The following is a 21,538-nucleotide window of genomic DNA, read 5'->3' on the forward strand; positions in this document are numbered from 1 at the left end:
AGGGATTGCAAAGCATGAGCTAACACACAAAAAAGGTGGCATGTAGTCTACTACTCTTATGAGAAACATCTCGCAAAAGCCTCAAAGCACACACACAAAGCAGAGAGAGAGAGAGAGAGAGAGAGAGAGAGAGAGAGAGAGAGAAATGCAACAACTAACATTTTGTAATTTCGCGGGCGAAGTTGGGTAGCCCAGCGATAAAAACATGCTTCAAGTCACAATGAAACGGCGTCTGTATACAATTTTTTTGTGCTTGCATTTCTTAACCATTTTATTTTTATCAAAACAGTAGATTATTAAATTCATTTTTCTATTAGAACACCATTTATTAACTAAAGAGTTTCTACAAAATAACACATGAATTAAGCAACGCAGTTTAGGAAACCAGTTTTGTAAACCTGTTACCAAATTGAACTTTCTGCTACCGATCATCAATCTCGAGACGTTAAATGGATTTATGAAGCATTATTTATTAATGATCTGGATGAACATGACTGCGAATATATCACTCAGCTTAATGTAAGGTCCGAAAGAAGGTGCATTCTCGAATATATTCATAAATTCGCGGGTCGTCAGCCCTCAGGAGCGTCTTTGTCCCTTATGCGGCTGTTCCTTCCATCCTTCATACCCAAACACCCCAAGGAAAATTGCTCATATCACCTCCAAATTGATATTAATCGCACAATTTTAGCAAGGGAGTGAACTTGCAGTGCATAACAAGTATTACGGATAAAGTGGGGAGATCGACGTAGCCGTAGTTTTTCTTAAAAGACGTCATTTCCTGAATTTTGTTACCGGTGGGAACAGACTCTAACATCAGCTGACGAGTCAACGGGAAGGGAAGAGGAGAACATCATCGTCAGGCGCCGCTGAAAGAAATGGAAAATAAGCCCTGATTTTCACGTGTGTGTAGGAGGTTTTCGTCGGAGTATGTAAGTATGAGGGCGAGTGAAGGATACCAGAAGGCGATGGATGAATGAGACCGCCGGATGAGGCTTTTATGAGAGTGAAAACGAAAATGAAATGGTGTTTGTGGATGGGAGAATGCGATGGAGTCTCAGCTGGTGTGTGTGTGTTTGTGTGTATGTGTGTGTGTAAGTGTGCGTTGGGCAGCTGTAAGCCCAGTTAATTTGCGTCTTTGTTTAGATTTTTGTGGGTATTTTAAGGTGGACATGCCATCTTTATTAAGGGGGAAGATCGTCTTTGTAAGGAGTAGCCGTGGTAAGCTTGGGAAGCTTCGCCTTGAATCCGAACCTTTGTTTCAGGTGCCATGAATTTCCTCTGCAGTCTACTGACCCCAGTTTTTGGGGGAAAACGTTGACATTTATAGGCCCAGTTCGTTCATTTTCCTGTCGACCGGTCTTCTTTCGGGGTGGTTAGCGTAGCCCATCGTACTGCAAGGCGTGGGGGACATTTTTATTCAATTTTTATTCAATTTTTTATGGGTTGACTTTGAGGGTTGTCTGCTAAGGTTTGTGTCTGTTGTGTTGTTTGTTTGTTTTTTGTTTTTTTTAATCGGATTAATGGAGATTTGTCTACACTCAGTGAGCGGTTTGTGGTTACGTAAGCCTTGTGGCGACGTTAACAGGCAAGCAAACGTAAGCTAGGCCTAGTCGTATATTGCTTTTGGAGTTCCTATAAGTCTAGGTGGGAATTTTAAGAATATCAAAGGCTCTGGCTAGACTATGCATCGTGTTACTGTTTAGGGAATAACGTATTTTAGCTACCTACTACTGGGTGGTTAACGTATCTTCAATTGAATTCACCTTAGCCCTCTGAAGGTTAGGCCTAGTTTGATAACTTTGGTCTAGCCTGTAACCTGTAACTGGTTCACTTAAGGTAGATTCTTATGCCTACGAGACGTTTGTTTGGCGGCCGCTGACTGGCCGGGAGCTGCCAACCGTCCGGTGCCAGCCAATCAGCGGCCGCCAAACAAACGTCTCGTAAGCATATGGCTCATCCAAGAATCTACCTTAAGTGAACCAACTATAGTATATGTCATTCTACAAAATCAACCAGTCTGTCCAAATGTGGTCCAGCCCAAAAAGCTATTCCAATGCCATTTAATTACAGTTGGTCGAATAAATATTACTTTCAAATCTTGTACAGCAAGTAAAATAACAGGAAAACATCAATTGCCATTATCTAGCTCTTTGCGTAATATTTATATAGAAATACCGTAGATTCTTCTGCAGTTCAAGTTGCTGGTACCCTGGAAGTACTAGCTAGTTGTACTCTTCAAAAGGGAGTCTATCATAGCCTTCTGTGCTTGCGAGCCTATGGATACTCTTAGTCACAGGATTTTGTTTGATTGCATGAGGAAAAATACAAATTCTTTGTCATTTTTGTAGGTGCCCAGAAACAGCAATCTAAGACGTTAAGAACAGAGGCTAAACAAAGTGATTGTGTAATCGTGCCTCTTGTGGTAGGTTGCCTACATAATCATTAGGCCTATGTTGATACCTAGTCTAAATTCACACGAGCAAATCAAAAGGCGACTGATTTGTTTTTAAAGAAAAGGCCGTTCATTTTTTACCTGGCTTTATTGTTGTCAGAGTTGAATTATTTAGGTTTACTGGTCCTGGTTAGTGTGTGAACAGCATAGCCAAGTGGAGCTGTTGTAGCCTATACTCTGTTTTTTTCCGTCTGTCCATCTGCTTGTGTTTTCGTATGGTAACACTGCGTCCCAGGCTTTAAATAGTTACGCTATGAGTAAGTTTTAGGTAAATAAAAGGATATCTGGGTGTACATTTGCAATTGAAAAATGTTTTAATAATTTACTGTATTCGAATTACACCGTTAATATTCAAAATAGGACATTATTATAATTGTTGAATGTAAGCTAAATGTAACTATCTAGAGCCCGGGACGCAGTGTTACCATACGCAAACACCACAGGCGGGAGGACAGATGGAAAAAAACAGAGTATAGGTTAGTTAACCTAAGTCAGGTTGGAATAAACGGCTGCAATTTCTTGGGTAATTTAAGTTAGCAGATACATGCTCGTAATAGTAGCCCCACACTCTTATAGTTGGGGAATTTAAGAACTGTTACAGTAGTCCAAAGGCTACAGTTTTGTTACATTAGTGATTTCCTGGGTTTACTGTAATTTTACGTGTTTCACCTTGAGTGGTATTCAGTAATTTGTAATTTTTTTTAAATTTAACAAATGATCCCTAGACTAGGTTAGGTTGTGTAGATTGAGGGTGGTGATGTAGGCAAATTATATATATTTATTTTTCATTTTATTGCTACCTGGAGTTTCCACAGTTACTAGATCACAAACTAACCTAAAAAGATCATGCTCACCTGTTCTGTGATTCATTGCGTCTTGCCTTGCTATTATCATTCACATTTATTCTTTAAAACTTAGACAAATACAATTGAACTGTATCAGTTTTTCCAATCTCCATACTAATATTCATTGCATTCTCATCCATTCCATTGAGGTGTGAAAGATGTGTATTTCTGGTGATAGAAGTCACTCTCGACGTAGTTCAAAAGTCACGTAAAGCCGTTGGTCCCGTTGCAGAATAACCACTGGTTCCATGCAACATAAAAACACCATGCAAAAAAAAAAAAATATTCATTGCCCCCTCATTTGAACTTCATTTAGCCCAATGGCCATACATTGCTAACATTCATTTTCATCTTTCTTGATTGTCAAGCGATTTGATCATAGTTTTTCACCAGTATCTGCAGTCTCTCATTGCCACACTTCATTCTCAGTTCGTTTTATCTTCCTTAAACTTGCACTTGAATATCCTTAAACTTGCACTTGAATATCCTTTTATTTTGCCAGACTTCAGTCTTTCCATCTTAAGAATTTTAAAAGCCGCATCCCAGTTGTACATCGGACCAGTCAGTTTCTAATTTCCAAATTCTACTACCCACTACAAATCATTAAAAAAAATAACTTATAATTGCTTGCATTTCCCCTCTACATAATGCCTCTTTAACACTCCACATTGCATTCATATCACTTAAATCTTAAGCATTACCAAGGTGTGTGTGTACCTTAAGAGCTTTTCCTTTTAGGCCTACTCTCAAACTTCTAGTACAACTTACATAAGTACTGGCCTCATACACCCTCTTCCTCCCTCAAAACCCCATTGGTCCTTATGTTATTAGTGTTTTGGAATAAAAAACAACTGTACAGCTTCCTTGGTTTAGTAAATGCATTGTTAAATACCCGAAATGCTGACAGTTCCTCTTTATTACTTTCATTGAAACAAGCATTCTCATCATAATTATCAGGTAAAAGACATATACATTAAACATGAGGTTGTGTACATATACAAAATAGTATTTCAATAATACATAATTAGATTGTATTCCTATACAGATAATGAACAATATATTCAGTTTGTTTTAATGAAGGCCGTCAGTTCATTCACTGTAATTAACCTCTTCCTGCTCAACCCTGTGTATTCTCGGGTTTAAGATAACCGTCATACTTCAGTAAGCCCGAGTATACTCGAAATTCCTAGTCTCCCACCATTAGAAAACCATTTACTCTGGATATAAGTGCCGCCTTATAGAAAATTGTAGCTATCTTGGCGTCACTTGGCCATTTGAGATGCATCCTTTCATCAGTCAGGACTTCTATTGTTTTTATGGATTTTTCTTTTATTATTGTTGATATAACTATCATGAGTAGTGAGAGTGATAGTGATACAGAGTATTATGATGGAATGGACAATTCAGGGAGCGAAAGTGATGGTGATAGATGTCAGAATACTCTGATACTTCAGGTGAAGATGATGATGATAATATTCCTGATAACCAAGGCTGGCAAAGAATAATAATTTTGAATGATAAACCACCCTCTCCCGCACAGCCTGCATTTAGCATATGTAATTATTTTATACTGAAGAATTAGGAAAGAATAAAAATATAGATGAAAATGCAATAAATGTATTCTCTATTGTTTGTTTTCCTTGGTTTTTTATAATTTCCGAGAAAACTCGGCCTTGAGAAGTTATGTAATAGTTGAAGACTATCCTGACAAAAAATGTTTTTTTCTGAAGAAATATTCCAGGTGAATTATCACTTTAGCATATAATTTAGAAATAAACTGTAAAAAAATATGCTTCATAAAGACTGGAATTTGGGATAAAAGATGTGAGAGGGAAAGGGTTAAGGCATGTGTTGATAATGTAGCATGTGCTATGTATGATATTCAATTTTTTAAAGCCTTGGTGATTAAGGCATGTTTTGATAAAGTAGCATGTGCTATGTATGATACTAGATTTCTTAAAATGCCAGGCTTAAAAGTTGATCTTGAATAGGAGTACTGTTATTTCTTGAATAAATTCAAACACTACAGAAATGTATGGTATATACCGTTATTTAGATTTGTGTTGACTTCAGCATAATTTGGCTTTTGACTTTGCTTGGTGAGAAACAAGATGCCATTACGTAATTCCATTCTGTTCATACAGGCAGTGATTGATGTCTGCGCCAGCTCCTGGTGCCCTCGGGTCTGACTCTGTCCCCGTGCCTCCCCCAAACCCCCCTGTCACATCTAGCCCCCGGATCCCTGAAACCTCATCAGCGGTCTCGGCAGGATCCTCAGTTGCCACACCAAGTGCCATAAGAAGTCGGCTGCCAACAAGTGAGGAACAGGCACACCAACCACGCCCAGCAAATCCCAAGATGTCGAAGGCACTCAGTACAAGTGCCAAAAGGTATGATGTTATGTATGTACTAGACTGCTTAAAAAATTATTTTGGTGGATAATTTTTATAACATTTTTGATTTTTTATTTATTTCTTGATAAAGCTTGATATACTTTGTAGGCAAGTTAGCTCTCTGCAAGTACCCTTATCCACTATTCTTAGTTACAGGTATTGTGTAGATACATGAAACTTTTTAGACATTTGAAATAGAGAATAAACTTTTTGTGAACCTAGTATTTAGGTAGAGCTTAGACAGGTGTGAGTTTTAGCTGAATGGAAAACTGGATGGATATCTATGCCAAATGTATACTTACTTTGCACAGTATTCAATCAAACTTATGATTGCAACAGTATACAGTATTGGCTGAAAAAATTTTAGAGTAAGGTTCAGAGTACTAATAATATTTACTGGTAACAAGAATTAACAAAAGCAAATGGTTCATAAAACAAGATGCAAAAGATTTTATTTTAAATACCTGTTTCTGAAATATAACTACCCATATTGGAGAGATTAGCATGTTGAACATCCTTGAAGGCAAGAAGGGCAGCAGTAGTCAGTGCTTTATAACTGTCAGTGACTTTATCACAGATTGGGTACAAGTCTTGTCTGTGGCATCTACATTTCAATGTTGTGGGAAATGTTTTCCAAGTCACAAAAAGACAATTACAGAATTAAATGCCTCAGTTTTGTTCAGAATGCACAGAAACACAATAGATTCATGTCTATTAAATATTGCCAATATACTGCACTGAAGGAGGCTAAGAAACATAGTTGTCATATATTCAAAGTGTGCAGTAAAATCCAGTGGAGTTTTCACATCCATTGCGTGGAAAGGACACTATCATGTGGAGATGATAATTGATTGTGCAATTTAGGTCCCATAGGAAATAGTACCAGCAGTTCAACTCTGCAGTGCACTGTAGGCATTTTTTAAGGCTCATTGCACTGTCACTTTGGCTCCTAGTTGCAACCCCATTCATTCCTTTTACTGTACCTCCATTCTTATTCTCTTTCTTTAATCTTACTTTCCACGCTCTCCTAACAATTGATTCACAGTGCAGCTGTAAAGTTTCCCCTCTTGTTAGGCCTTTCATAACCTTTTTACTGTCAGTTTTGGTTTTAGTGCAGAATAACATTATAGGTCCTAGTGCTGACTGACCTTTAGGTCCCAGCACATGGCCTTGGGGACAAATTTTTTATTCTGTTCTATTTTGTCCATGCAATTTAATTATTAATGATAAAAATTTGCCATTATTTATGGTCTCCCTAGTTAACTGGTAGGACTGATATACATTCAGCTTAAAAATTAGTGTAAATTAATTTGACAAAATCTTTAGATAGCCAGTGTTCGATTTTGGAGGTACAGTAGTACCTCGTATTTCGAACTTAATTCGTTCCAGAAGGCTGTTCGAAGTACGATTTGTTCTAAATATGAAACAAATATCCCTTTAAGAAATAAAGGGAATCAGGGTAATTCGTTCCAGCCAACCCAAAAAGTCCCCCTTTTCACATTTTTTTCTGTTATTAATGTGGTCAAAAGTTAAATTAAGAATGTAAAGTAATGAAACAGTACGTTATATGAAATAAAATTTTCTATTTATTTTTTCTATATACGATTTACGAACTGTTGGTAAAAATGGCGCCAGCCGGCTGAGGGATGGAGGGAACCCTTTGAGCAAACAGAATTGGTTGCAGTATGCAAAGGTTGATAACAAAATCAATTTTATTCACATATTAGGTACAAAGCTAATCAAAGGAATCGATAGTGTGTGTGTCCGATTGCGTGTCTGAGAAAGAGAGAGTAATCAGCGTGTTTACACTGGGATCTTAAGTGCACAAAATAGGTTAATTATGCCACAATACATAAACTTACTGTTGGCAAATGGCAGACTTTTAAAACAAATGAGGATTTTGCAAACAAATAAGTAATAAGTCAAGAATGCAAGAAAAGGAAAGAGATAAACTTAACTTTTTCACAAGGAAGCCGCCTAAACAAACAATCGAAGGCATGCAGAAGCTGAAAGCGGCGCCAGTTTGTTTATTACAAAGGCGAGTTACTTTTACAGTGGTAAAAAATCTTAAAGAGCAATTGTCACTAGATTGGTATTTTACTGTAACTAAGAATAAAAGTGATTTGGGCAGATCGAGTTTATGTGAAAGAAATGGGCGAATAATCATACCAGATCAGCTGATAAATCAAGGGGAAACAGACCCGTTCTCTCTCTCTCTCTCTCTCTCTCTCTCTCTCTCTCTCTCTCTCTCTCTCTCTCTCTCTCTCTCTCTCTCAGTGCACCAAACACTGACTTATGCAACTTTTTTTTTTTCTTTTCTTTTACTGTATTGCATTTGTTTCCATGTTTTATCATTATGTTAAATTTATTGTGGATTAACACTGTTTTATGTGAATTGGTACTGCTTTTACGTAAATAATATGGTAAAGATTTTACTGTCTCTTCTCTCCTCAACAATACCACGACGCACGATAACTAAAAATCATTCATTCATTGTTCCTAAAAAATCTAAACGCTACCTCCCTCTACCTCAAGTTAGCTGTGTCTCACCACAATGATTAGCGCCTCAGTGGCGTGATCGGTATGGTCTTGACCTGCCACCTACGGTGGCCATGAGTTCGATTCTCAGTCATTCCACTGAGGGGTTAGAGATGTGTATTTCTGGTGATAGAAGTTCACTCTCAACATGGTTCGGAAGTCACGTAAAACCGTTGGTCCCGTTGCTGAATAACCACTGTTTCCATGCAACATAACACCATACAAACAAACAAACCGCAATGACGAATGATTTTGTTAATCATTCCTGCTAAATTTTATTGTGAAATAACATTTTATTTTTTATGTGAATTGTTACGGCTTTTATGCACATGTTATAATAAAGATTTTACTGTCTCTTCTCAACAATACCACGACACACGATAACTTGATATCATTCATTCATTATTCCAAAAAAAATATAAACGCTCCTTCCCTCTACCTCAAGTTAGCTGTGTATCACTGCAATGACGAATGATTTTGTTAATCATTTATGCTCAATTTTATTGTGAAAATACTTGTTCTTTCATTTATTATTTCGTTAATATTGTTCAACTAGACCGTCTCACTCAGCGCACCGAACACTGGCTCAGTTAAGACTTTTTATTTTCTGTATTGTATATGATTGTTTTCATATTTTATCATTACATTAAATTTATTATTGAGAAATTCCATTTTTGTGTGAATTGTTATTGCTTTTACATACAGTAATATTTCAACTTTCTTTTTCTCTCCTCAACATATCAACGCTCCCTCGTTCAGTCTCAAGTCAGCTGGGCGTGATGTCACCGCGGTTACGTACGATTTTATACTTTTGTTATGCTAAATGTTATATTGAAAGCTAAATTTTATATTAAATGCTTTATACTTTTATTATTTTGTTGAATATCATTAAACTATATATTGTAAATGAAAAAAAAATTAATACAGTTTCACTTGTAAGACCCAGTAGGCTGTTGAATTCAAGTATAAACTAGATAATCAATCAGTTCGAAGTACAAGCATTTGTTCAACAAACTATACAAAATTTTCTCGAAAATTTTGTTCAAAAAATGGAAAGTTCGACATAAACGTTCGACAAACGAGGTACCACTGTATAGTGTCTGGCCCAGGCTTTGCGTTTACATTTATGCTCCTACTGTGTGGATGTGTTCCACTATTTAAGAAGTAGATTAGGACATCTCTACAGTGCAATTCCTTTGACAGTGCATGAGTTGACAGTAGGATATTTAGAGTGTATCTGCGTATAGCTTCTTATCATAAGACATCCCCTTGGGTTATCCTCTTGTCTCCTCTGTCTACTTGGATAAGACCCATGTTAGACCTCTTAGCTACATGATTCAACAGGAAGCTAGAGGTCTACTGATATGGGGTTCAGATTTGTTCGCTGGGGTGGACTCCCCCCTTCTGGATGCTGGGAATAACCTGGAAGGTTGCGCATTTCCTCCATTCTGCCTGGTCCGTCATGTCCTGAACAGAGTACGTAATGGGTTCCAAATCTTAGGATGACCTTAGTAGCTCCCTGTGGCCACAAGTTGAGTTGTCGAGAGAGGTTCCACCTTAGCACAACCTTCTCCGCCAGGCTCATGTGGAGATATATACCACCAATCAGTAGGATCTCTATCTCTTCATGTCTGGAATCTGTCCAGTATCTTCCGAGTGAAAGATCTTTCTTGCAGATCAGCGACACAGATGAAAGGCCACCTCAGAGGATCTTCGTCGGCCATATACAAGATGAGCCGTCTGCTGCTGTGATTGGTATCATTGAAGGGATTTCTCTCCACTCATAGTTTCTTTTTAGTAGATTAAGATCTGGATCTTTTTCAGAACAGGAAATTATTTCTGTTTATACTGGCGAGGGGCTACAGGGCTGACTTGTGATTAGTTCATCTGAAGGATGTGGACATCACTTCGCCCTGGGAATTCTCTACGAGACTTTACTCTGGTACTGAGTAGTCTCATTCGAGCTGCTTTGAGCCCATGCATAAATTGTCTTACCGGAAACTGACTTTGGAAACAGTTTTCCTTCTGACCTTTGTTTTTTATTTGCCTCCTTTTCCGTTCCATAAGGTGTGGAGTTTATCTACAACCTTCAAGAGTTTCTGGTGTGACCCGTCAGAGTACTACGTTGTTACCTGAAGGACTCTTCACCTAGAGCTTAGGTGTTATAGACTTTGCCAACACAAGCCAGGTCAAGAAGAGATGCCCTAGCAATAAATCCATTTTCGTTTAATTACACAAGGTGATTAGGCAAGCCTATTCCTTATCATCAAGCTCTCACCAATTCGGTGCATGCAGAAGCACATAAAACCAGAGGAATAGGTTCCTCTCTGGCATTTAAGGAGAACATATCTGTTCATAGGATTTTGAATGCTGGTTTCTGACTGCATCAAACCACTTTCACTTTCTTTCACCTGAAGGATGTTGCCCACAGATCCTTGGACACTTTTTCCTTGGGTTCATTGGTGGTGTTTAACAAGTGTAATTCATCCAGTGCCCCTGGCAGGACAGTTTGTATCTTGCCTAAGATGATTGTGTTGAGTAGGGAATGAGTGAGATGACTGGTCTCTTTTCTGTTTCTTTTGACTAACATAGTTTGTAGCTTGAACAGATATGTTCTTTTTGACTCCCGTATATGTTTCATTGTACGTATTGAAACTCGGGGGACTGAGTGTTAGATATCCACATATCTAACATCCCAAATGCTTTGGTCCTTTTATTTAGAATTCTCTTTTCTAAGGTTCGTGATCAGGTGTGTCGAACCTCCAGTCGGTTCAGATTCTCATACTTCCCTTCAAGTTTGAGTCTGTCCTACTGTTAAGATCGAAGGTTTGTTCTGCATATGAACAGATGACAAATTTTTTAATTGTATTTTTCATAGCTAACAAACCTGAGGCCTTAGCATTGACAGCCCCTTCTTTAGCCACCCCTCTTAACTAGAGACTGATGAATCACTGGATTCAAGTGTGTGAGACTTGTTTCCACCTGCTTCCACCTCTATGTATCAGATGCCAGATGCCACAGATTCCTTGCATTTACAATTTTTAACGGTTTCCAGGTGACACAGAAGGTTTATCCTACTGTTAAGACCTCAGATTTGTTAACTATGAAAATACAAATAAATAGAAATTTGTCATATTTGAAAAGGTAAACTTGGTTTTTGCAAGAGGTTTAATCTTTCAGCATTTGATAGGACAAAGTCCATTGACACTTAATGTGGCTGATTTTGATTTTGTATTCATGTTTTGATTGTGTAAAAAAAAAAATTTGTAGAGCTTATTTTTGTAGGTTTAGAATTGGTATTTCCTTCTTGCAGTATATAGACTACTCTTTAAAAGTGGAGAGGGTTGTAAAATGAGTATGAATCAAAGATTTTGGTGAATGGAAGGTACTGTATATTTCCATGTATAAGATGACCTTTAAATTCTAAATTTCACCCTTAAAAATTGGGGGTCGTCTTTACTGCCACTCGAAAAATCAAAACTTGAATTATGAGTGATGTTTCTTGTTAAGCTAGCTTCAGCCTCGGTGTGATAACCACCAACATAATTAAAAAGATTTGCATTATGAAATAAACTAATGATAAGGTAATTAAAACCATTTTAACCTTGTATATTATTGGCGTATCTTCATAATAGCCAATTCAAGGAATAATTCCATATCAATTAAACCAACTTTTTGTGTGTGTGTGTGTGTGTGTGTGTGAACCCAACAGAGAAAATGTAAACATCTGGTTATGGTTGCGCTCACAGCACTTTATCTTCTGGTAACCTTTCAAAAGTATTAATGGTGATTTAATAATGGTAGTAATAACATTTAGGATAACATTAATTAATTTTTCATTAAAAATTCATTATCATTTTGGTGGTAATTAAACTACTATGGATAACATACAACCTTTATTATGTACACATACTATGATTATCATACATTATCATTATTATGTACACATACTATGATTATCATACATTATCATTATTATGTACACATACTATGATTATTGTACATTATCATGTTGTTAGGGGTTGCTTGTGATTGGCGATGAAACACATACAAAAAATTGTTTCCCTGTTATGCGATGTGTGTAGGAAAACATGGTATAGAATTGGCTTGTTATTTTGTGTATTTTGAATTTTTAAGGATACAGTAAGTAAAACAGCATTCGTAATAACATCATCTTTAATTAACCAATACTATTTCATAAGATACCTGTTGTTGCAAAAGCTAGCTTATACACACGTGTTTGTAATTTAGCAGTTGTCTTATACTGCAGATATGAGATAAATTCATGAAAATTTGCCATAATTTTTGACCTCATCTTTTCTGAAGATCGTCTTATACACAAATATCTGTAAGTAAATAAATAAGTATGTTAGGAAAGTGGCCATATTGTTGTGATGGGAAATATTCAGGGGTGAACTAAGTACTGTGTAGTAAATTTGTATCACAAGGGATTCTCACAATTACCAAATAGACATGGGGCAAAGAGGATTTTGATGTTTGAAGAATATAAGAGGAAAGGGGATGCTGGGGTAGTGGAAAACCATTTTGTGGTAGTAGGATAGTACTGAAAACGAACATTTCAGTTACCGTGGAGGGACTCTGGACTGAGAAGCTGGTAAGAAATAGAATAGCTGCATCCTGGATGAAATATAGAATGTTGGGATTCATGGCCAAGGTCTGGTAGGACGATGCAATATGAAAGAGGAAATAGTGGATGAAAGTGGGGTCCAACACCTAGAAAATAAACAGATCTCAGTGATTTGAGATCTTTGGGAGCAGGTAACCAGAAAAGCAATAGCTATGGAGGTTTCAGGACAAAGACTTAATGGAAGGCCCAGGAAATTCAGCAAAAAGGAATAGATGAAGATCTAGAATTGGCAGGGTTTATACAGAAATTACACAGAGATGAGAGAGCAGAGGCACTCCTTCCAAATTGATTTCGTTAAGGGAGAGCTTGGCATAATAAAAATTTTCATAATAGATGTGTTATTTGGATATTTACCTACTGTTAAAATTAGCTTATATCTCCTTGCCTACCAGCATGGAGATGAAAGCTATCTGTAACAGCAGGTAAGATTCATGCCAAGTAAAAAGGTTAATGATAATAAATATCAAAGTTTGAGGCTGATCTTTTGTGTAGTATAGAGAATATTTGGAACGACAATTTCACAATTAACAGTTAAGGGAATAGTCTTGTTTGTATTTTTTCTTCACTATTCAGGGTTGTGAAAAGTAAATGGATACTTTTACTTGAACAGTATTTTTGTTTTGCTCATAATGCTTACTATCAAACCTTTACTCCTTAGCTCACTTTATTGCTTCACTTTCGTCTGATTTGTACATAATTTGTAACAATGGGGAAGATTTTAAAGTATTTTCTAATTTATAACAATGAGGAAGATTTGAAAGTATTTTCTTTGGAAATTATTAGTACAATAATTGTTTATTTTTTGGTTTTCATTATTTATGGTATTTATAATTAAATTATTGCAGGTGAACTGTAGTTAAATTTTATTGCCTTTATTTGTATCCACTAAAAGATTTTTACCAGCTAAGAGTCGCCTAGTAACCTAGACTCAAAATCCGTATGTTAATTCATGTGGTATCCTGATAACACAAGCAGTAATGACTGAAAGTATTTGCTTTTTGGATTATTACAACAAAAGCAGGTGTCACAAATGCACCTAATGTTAAGCACCATGAGTCATCTGTGTAAAAAGCCATATTTTAGTTAGAATGACAGCTTCATATGTACTTATCCTGCTGCAACCTTCAAGGGTGCTTTTATATTTAGACTGGTCTTGTAGAAAAGAAAAGGGAACTAAAATTATGGCAAAACTAAACAATTCCAGATGATTTTAAAATTTGTTTTAAAACCAACCTTGTCGGAACAAAGCCTTGATAATAATAAATAAAGAAACAAAGCTTCAGTAATCCATTCACATTGCAAAGTCCAGGAAAGGTGCTGATGAAATAGAAATACTTGGGAAAATAAGCCAAAGCTGCTGTTTGCTATAAAAAAGAATTAAATTAATGCTAAGATACACCATTGGGGCCCAGTAAAACAAGAATCAGGGTAGTGGTGTATGGGACTTGAATGAGCAGCACTGACCTATATCAAATCCCTTACTAAAGGTTAGTCAGCCACTTGTTTCCTTCGTATGTTTCATACAGATAATACGTCTTTCTTTCAGGATACAGAAGGAGTTGGCCGAAATCACTCTGGATCCTCCTCCCAACTGCAGTGCTGGACCAAAGGGTGACAACCTTTATGAATGGGTGTCAACAATATTGGGACCTCCTGGCTCTGTGTATGAGGGAGGTGTTTTCTTTTTAGATATTCACTTCTCACCTGAATATCCATTTAAACCTCCTAAGGTTTGTATTTCAGGATTTGTTGAAGATTTATGATATCTAATGTAATTGGAAATGTATCAAAGAGGGTTGTGTAAGATGAATGTAAAGTATGTTATAAGTGTAGTTATTGAATGCAAAGAGATTTAGACTCCAAAAGATATTTTGTGCTCATTTTTAGGTTAATTTAGGTGAACATTATGCATACTTCACAATAGTCGTAGCTTTTGATACTAAAGGATTTTATATGTGCATTTTATCAAGTTGTAGCCCAAATTCATAGCAGTGTTACCTAGTGATCAATGCTTTAAGCTTATCATTTGTTTTACACTGCCAAAATTTTCATGTTTAAAAAAGTATGTTGGCCTCTTATATTACATATCACTTGGTTTTGCTTTTGTGTGGTGAGGTTAACTGTTGGTTTTATGGTTCTGGCCAAAGAAATAAATATTGTCAATTTGTTGTTACACAGTTCATGAGTTAGTGAATCTTCACAAACTGGTGAATTTTGTCTTGTCTTGCCAAAAAGTAACAAGGAGACCTATTCTTTAATGTTGACTTTTTCTACAGGTAACTTTCCGCACACGTATCTACCACTGTAACATCAATTCACAAGGAGTGATATGTCTTGATATTTTGAAGGATAATTGGTCACCTGCTCTTACCATTTCCAAGGTCCTGTTGTCCATTTGCTCGCTGCTCACTGATTGCAACCCAGGTAAGGGATGTGATTGATTGTTAATTGCCTCTTAACAGTTTTGAGACTCCATCTCCTCATGCTTTTTGCGAGTATAAACTCTTATCCTTAGGTATATTTTTACAATGTTCATTGCGAGGTTGGTATTGAGCTGTAGACTTTGGTGGTAAGTTCATCATTTATTTTTGTTTACTGATCAGTAATGAATGAAGTTCAAACGTGTCTTATGTCATATTATTGATTGATGAAAAACTTTCAGATGATGAGGATACATATAAAATTTGACATAACAAAAACAATCATAGGCAAGACTTAAAATATATCTTTGTTAAAGAGTATCTTTGTTGAAGAGGAAAAAATTGATTATGCATGTTGTATGGATTGAGGCAGTCCCTCAATTATCGGTGGGGTTGGATATCGGCAATCTTGTTTTATGGCGCTTGTCTGGCGACAAATAACTGGATTTTCAGCACTGATATACGCAGATCCCTGCTTATTGGGTGGCTGTAGAGAAGTTAAGTATATCTTAGTTTAACCAGACTAAAGCTGATTAACAGCTCTCCTAGGGCTGGCCCAAAGAATTAGATATTTTTAAGTGGCTAGGAACCAATTGGTCACCTAGCAACAGGACCTACAGCTTATTGTGGGATCCGAGCCACATTATATCAAGAAATGAATTTCTATCACCAGAAGCAAATTCCTCTGATTCCGCGTTGGCAGAGCCGAGAATAGAACTCCGGAGCACTGGATTGGTAGCCGAGTGCGAAGAAAACCACTCGTCCAACGAGGAACTGTCTGTGTTGAGAAAACAAGACTAAAAGTCACAGGCATATTTCATTTATTGTCAGGTGGCTGTAAAGAAAAGAAGACCAGACAGCAGTCACAGGCATATTTCATTCTGTAATTGCTGAATTGAGGATAAACACTTTGTTTTAAAGTCCTTTGATTTTATTAAAGAGTTCCATATCACTTTAGCATTGCACATTGCTTGCTGACATAGTTCCTTGATGTAATTGTTCATATGCTGTAATGTTTCAGCTAGCCTGTCTACTTGGCTTTAGCAGAACTCCTTCCTGCTTTGACTCGTACTTATGATTCATCTGTTTTCATAGTACCATCCATATTATAGAATTTAGCAGTGAAAAAATTGACAAAGTGTCATGTTTCTGGTTATCACTGTAGGGATTTAGCTCCATGATTAAGATTTTTCATGGGACCAAAACAAATTCCATGGTTTTGATGAAGTAACCTCAACATCATCATAGCATGGTACCATGAAAGTAAGATACATTATGGTAATGCCTGCTTTACTGTAGGATGACTTTCTGACTTGCATTATAAATGAGATTTTGAAATTCCCATTTGCCTGTGGGAGGTAGTCCAGGGAGTGCAGCATCGTTGGTTTGTGTACAGGCAACAGGCCTCCTTAGTGAGGGGGATCTTTGGCTTCACATTCTCCCCTTGGGAACTCTTGATAATAGTACTACCTTTCAGTGTTGTTGGTGAACACAGCTCCATCTGAGCCTCTTGGGGTATATCTCTTCCTGACAGTCAAAGGAAGAGAGGGAGGATCTCTTCCTTCATATTGTTGGACTACACATTTTTTCTGCTTAACCAACTTGGCCACTTTAGCTCAGCACCAGTCAGTTGATCTGACAGAATTCATTGTGTTTCCATTCTGCTGCTCCTTTATCTCTGGAAATTGGGGATAGAATGACTGGAACTTATACTTACTAATACTCCCGTGGCACCTCTGTCAGAATACTTCGACACTGAAAATCTGGAAGTAAAGCTAAGAGAAATTGTCAATCCTCTTTATTGAGGGAAAGAACCGTAATCCATCTTGTAATTCAGAGGTTCTAGAGTTGTATTAGGGTATGAAGTGAGAAACTTAACTTAAGGCTTGCTTCCTTATGTCTATATGAGAATAATCATAAACCCCCTGGTCTGCTTGTTCCTAGGCCTTATAGTAGCTGTCATGGTTCCTATTTGAAAAGTTTCCATCCCACTAAAGATTTAGGGTGTGGTTTAGGGTGATGAGACACTTTGGATACTGGGTATCTTTCATTATGGTTTCCTTTATATCTAAATAATAAAGCTAATGATCGAAAAGTAATTCTTTAATTGTTCATACACGAAACAAACCTTCGGTCTTAACATTAGGATTTACTAGCGCCAAGCTGGAAAAAACCGGTAGAATTAATTAATTACACTTGTGAGATCCAGGACTAATGGCACTCTATACCAGGTCACGGGGCATGTATACCCAGAATGCCCACGGATACCTGTGACCCATCAGTTATTTTCCTACCGCCTTTAAGATAAGACGTGTTACTGTCTATCTCATTATTTAAAGCCGGTTTTTCAGTTTGCCCGTTCTTTATCCATTTCATTTTTTATTTTTCATTCCTTTTCTTTCTCCAAGTGTGATCAGTGTGTGGTAAGAGTGTATACGTGGTATGATGGAGAATTTTGCCTCAACATCGGGATCGTCTACCGCTTCGAAGAGGAGACAAAGGAAATGCCCAGGAGTCAGTGGCTTCCTTGTTCTAGTTCCTAAACCTCGGTGTCGACGGATCCTCATCCAACGTGTAGTAGGTGCAGGGAAAACGTATGTACGGTTACTAATCCGTGTTCTGTTTGTCGCGGTTGGTCGGTGGAACAGTGGAAGAAGTTCTATGGGAAAAGCCAATACAAAAGAAAGGTGGGGTGACGCCAGTCCGTTGGATACCAACCTTACCGGCTTCTTTTGTATCGGTAATAATAACCAGGCTGCTCCATATGTTTTCTTTCTCCACCTGCTTTTGAATTGTCTCATACCCTTCGGTTTCTCCTAGCGGTTTCTGTATCGGAAACGTCAGGAGGGGCCTTGGGTAATTTTATGAATAATTTGCACTCTCCTTTGTTCCCAGCAAGTAGAGGGGGAGATCCGCCATCTTTGTTCCAGGCTCCTGCTACGCAAGCGCATAGGTTAGATGGTACGTGGTCAGCGCTAGGCCTACCAGGCGTACCAACCTTGGATGGTCTGCTTGCGCATTATATGACGTCACGGTTCCAGCAGGGGGCCGGCAGCGCTGAATGTTCCTCATCCCCCGGGCTTGCAATTTATGGGAATTAATGCCGCTGCTTCTCCATCCCACTCAGTATTACAGCGATGCAGAACGTGGGAGGTAATTTGGCAGCAAACGTGCGGTTACCAGCAGAAACCTCTCAGTCTCTCCCTACGAGAGCGATGACGTCACAACATACGTCACACCTCTGAGATGGCAGGCGTGATGACGTCACAGACCGATTCTCGTCTTTTTCGCTGCACCCAGACGCTAATACGCCTTCTGATCCGTCAATGCAAACTGTAATGCAGAAGTTACAGGATATAGAGGAGAGAATGAATAAGAGAGACAAAAAGAAAAAGTGTGATTCGCCTTCTTCGTCTTCTTCCTCTAGTTCGGCGTCATCGCTAAGTCCGATAACGTCACGGCGAGCGCCAGTCAAGCGTTGGAGGAGGATTCGGGAGTTCCTAGCGGATCCTCGGGCCAAGAGGAGAAGAATCAATTCTTCCTCTCCTTCGGACGAAGACTGTCATTTCCAAGTCAGCAAGAAGGTCGGAAAATCATGGCTATTAAGCACAAGGTTGCCAGACGAAGCCGTTCGCAAGAGTCCGAACAAGCGAGAGAGGTGACGGCCGGCGAGCTAGCGGCCGAGGCGGAGTTGCCAGTTCGGATCGCAAAAACTGCGATACCTCTGGTAAAATCGACGTTGGCGGCGAAAGGTGCAGCAGAGGATGGAATGCAGATCCCAGTTTCGCCCGTAAGGCCGTTCAAAATACGTACGAAGGACGATAAGGCTCCTATTAAAAGTACAAAAAATAGAGAGTTGGCAACCTCGGCGGATACGTTTCGTGGAAGGCAGTGTCCGTCTGGATAGAAGGCCGAGGCCTGGCTCGCCGACGCTCGAAAACGATGCCAATGCTAATAAAGACGAACTTACCTCTGTCTTAAGGAGCCTTCATCTTGGAGATCTAGACGAGATTCGCGCTCTAGATCCGTGAGCAGAGAAAGAGTGAGACGTTCTCGTTCCCCTGCTGACTATCTGGGATCGAGCCAACAGCGGCCAGCAAAGATCAAAGAGGCCGCGGCCGTAGGGGCAGGCGGCCGTGGAATTCCGGGCCGTCTGTCAGAAGATAGAGGCGAGACAACATCTCTCGTGACGGAGAGTGGTACACTAGAGCCGGAGGAAGGAGAAAACCAAGAGTTTCTGGCCTCGTATGCAGAGGTTATTGATTTGATTCGTCAATTCACTAGCCTTTCGGAGAAGACAGAAACACCGGCCAGTATGCTTCCTCCTGGAATTGACATGGCGTTTGGACTAAAGAGGGATACCAAGGTGTCGTATGAATTGCCTTGCTCGAGTCATGCGGAATCGGTCTTGCAACACGTAAAACGCAAAGATTGCAGGGAGGGATAATTCCTTAAGATCTAATAGATCATTTAAATTATTCCCCCTCCAATGATAAAGCAAAGGAAATATTATACGACACCGAAGGTCCCTTTGCTGTCTAGACAAATGAACCCTAATGTTGTAAGGTTAAGGCCTGGATTAACCTTGGATCAGGTTAAAATGGAGTGCCCTTCGATGACGTACCAAGAGGCTGCCACGTTAGAAGCAACAGCTTCTTCTGTCTTTCAGGCTGCGTCCTGGTTAGACCTTTGGTCAACAGCAGTGGCGAAAATTGCATCCTCGGAAGCAACAAGGAAGTAGTAGATGAACCATTGTTCATTAGATTACTACAGTCAGGGTCCAAGGCGATTGCGTACCTGACAAACGTAAGTGCCAATGTTTGGGCAAATATCCTGCTAATGAGGAGAGATGCAGCATTGGCTAGACTAAGCCGCAATGTGGATTTGGATTCCCTGTTAGCAATGAGGAATGGGGATATCTTGGAATCGCAACTACTGTTGCCAGAGGTCATACTGGAAGAAGCGATAGATAGAAGAAGGATGGACACTAACGATAGGTTGGTGCAACAGGCAGTTAGGAAAACCTCTAACAGTCAAACTATTCCTTTGGAGGGAAGACAACAGCAGATGTCCTCGAAAGAAACCAGTGAGACATAGCATCCCTAATAGAGTCACAAGACCCTCTTCCCCAAAGAGGATAACTCATCGGCCCTTTCACAATAGAAATAACAGAGGAAGGGGCAATAGGGGAAGGGGGAGAGGCTCAAGAAGATAGGATGGGCGCCTACCATCACTCGGCCACACCAGTGGGGGGTTGCCTGGCAAATCACTGGAAGGTGTGGCAGGAACTAGGGGCAGAGCGTGGGTGGTGGATGTTCTCAGGATCGGGTATTTGATTCCGTTCGAGGTAACCCCGCCCCTGACAGATCAACCATTACCCCACGTCACTTATGCCCACAGATCTCAGAAGGCCACTATTCTGCAGGACGAAGTGAAGAAGATGATGGAAAAAGGAGCTGTGCAACAAGTATGCAGTCCGACAAAAGGCTTCTACAGCAGGATTTTCCTGGTACCCAAATCCAACGGAGAGTGGAGGACAGTAATAGACCTGTCAACGCTGAATCTGTTTATAAGGAAAACCAGTTTCAAGATGGAAACTCCGAAAACGGTTCTACAAGCAGTCAGAATCGGAGACTTTATGCTGACAGTCGATCTAAAGGACGCATACTTTCAGATACCAGTCCATCAGTCTTCAAGGAAATTTCTCCGCTTCAGTCTTGCAGGGAAAGCTTTCGAGTTCAAGGTCCTGTGCTTCGGATTGACAACGTCTCCTCAAGTTTTTACAAGAGTGTTCACCCTCGTGTCGGCATGGGCGCACGCTCAGGGGATCAGGCTGATAAGATATCTGGACGATTGGCTGGTGATAGCAAAGTCCAGGGAGAAATTACTCAGGGACAGGGCGACCCTCCTGCAGCTTTGTCACAGCCTAGGTATTGTGGTGAATCAGCAGAAGTCGCAGCTGGATCCAAGTCAACGTTTGGAATATCTGGGATGGTGATAGACACAACACAAGCCAAAGTATTCCCGACAGACCAAAGAGTACAGAAATGCAAACAAGTGGTGAATGCCTTTCTGGGAAAGCAGACACAGCCAGCAAGACAGTGGCAGGTGGTGCTGGGAATCCTAACCTCCCTGGAGAAGCTAGTACCACAAGGAAGGCTACACCTTCGGTCCCTACAATGGAGGATGAAGGAGTTTGGTCACCAACAGTAGATCACCCGTACGAGCAAATTCCCTTG

The 21,538-nt window shown here is 39.2% G+C and overlaps 1 protein-coding gene across 6 annotated transcripts in view; it reads left to right on the forward strand.

Annotated features, from left to right (window-relative positions):
- Positions 1–658: 658 nt before the first annotated feature.
- LOC135200114 (ubiquitin-conjugating enzyme E2 E1-like) overlaps positions 659–21,538 on the forward strand; it is a 29,605-nt gene continuing 8,725 nt past the window's right edge. Inside the window, exons 1-5 of one of the 6 annotated variants that reach the window (XM_064228448.1) lie at positions 659–932; positions 5,445–5,702; positions 8,991–9,026; positions 14,426–14,609; positions 15,156–15,303. In XM_064228448.1, the coding sequence (XP_064084518.1) occupies positions 5,455–5,702; positions 8,991–9,026; positions 14,426–14,609; positions 15,156–15,303 (616 nt within the window). In that variant the 5' untranslated portion in view covers positions 659–932; positions 5,445–5,454. Of the gene's footprint in view, positions 933–1,094; positions 1,222–1,452; positions 1,472–5,444; positions 5,703–8,990; positions 9,027–14,425; positions 14,610–15,155; positions 15,304–21,538 lie in introns of those variants that run through there. The other 5 variants (XM_064228451.1, XM_064228449.1, XM_064228450.1 and 2 more) reach the window with 5 other exon arrangements.

The sequence above is a fragment of the Macrobrachium nipponense genome, chromosome 26, assembly GCF_015104395.2.
Source record: "Macrobrachium nipponense isolate FS-2020 chromosome 26, ASM1510439v2, whole genome shotgun sequence".
In the NCBI taxonomy this organism is placed as follows: Eukaryota; Metazoa; Arthropoda; class Malacostraca; order Decapoda; family Palaemonidae; genus Macrobrachium; species Macrobrachium nipponense.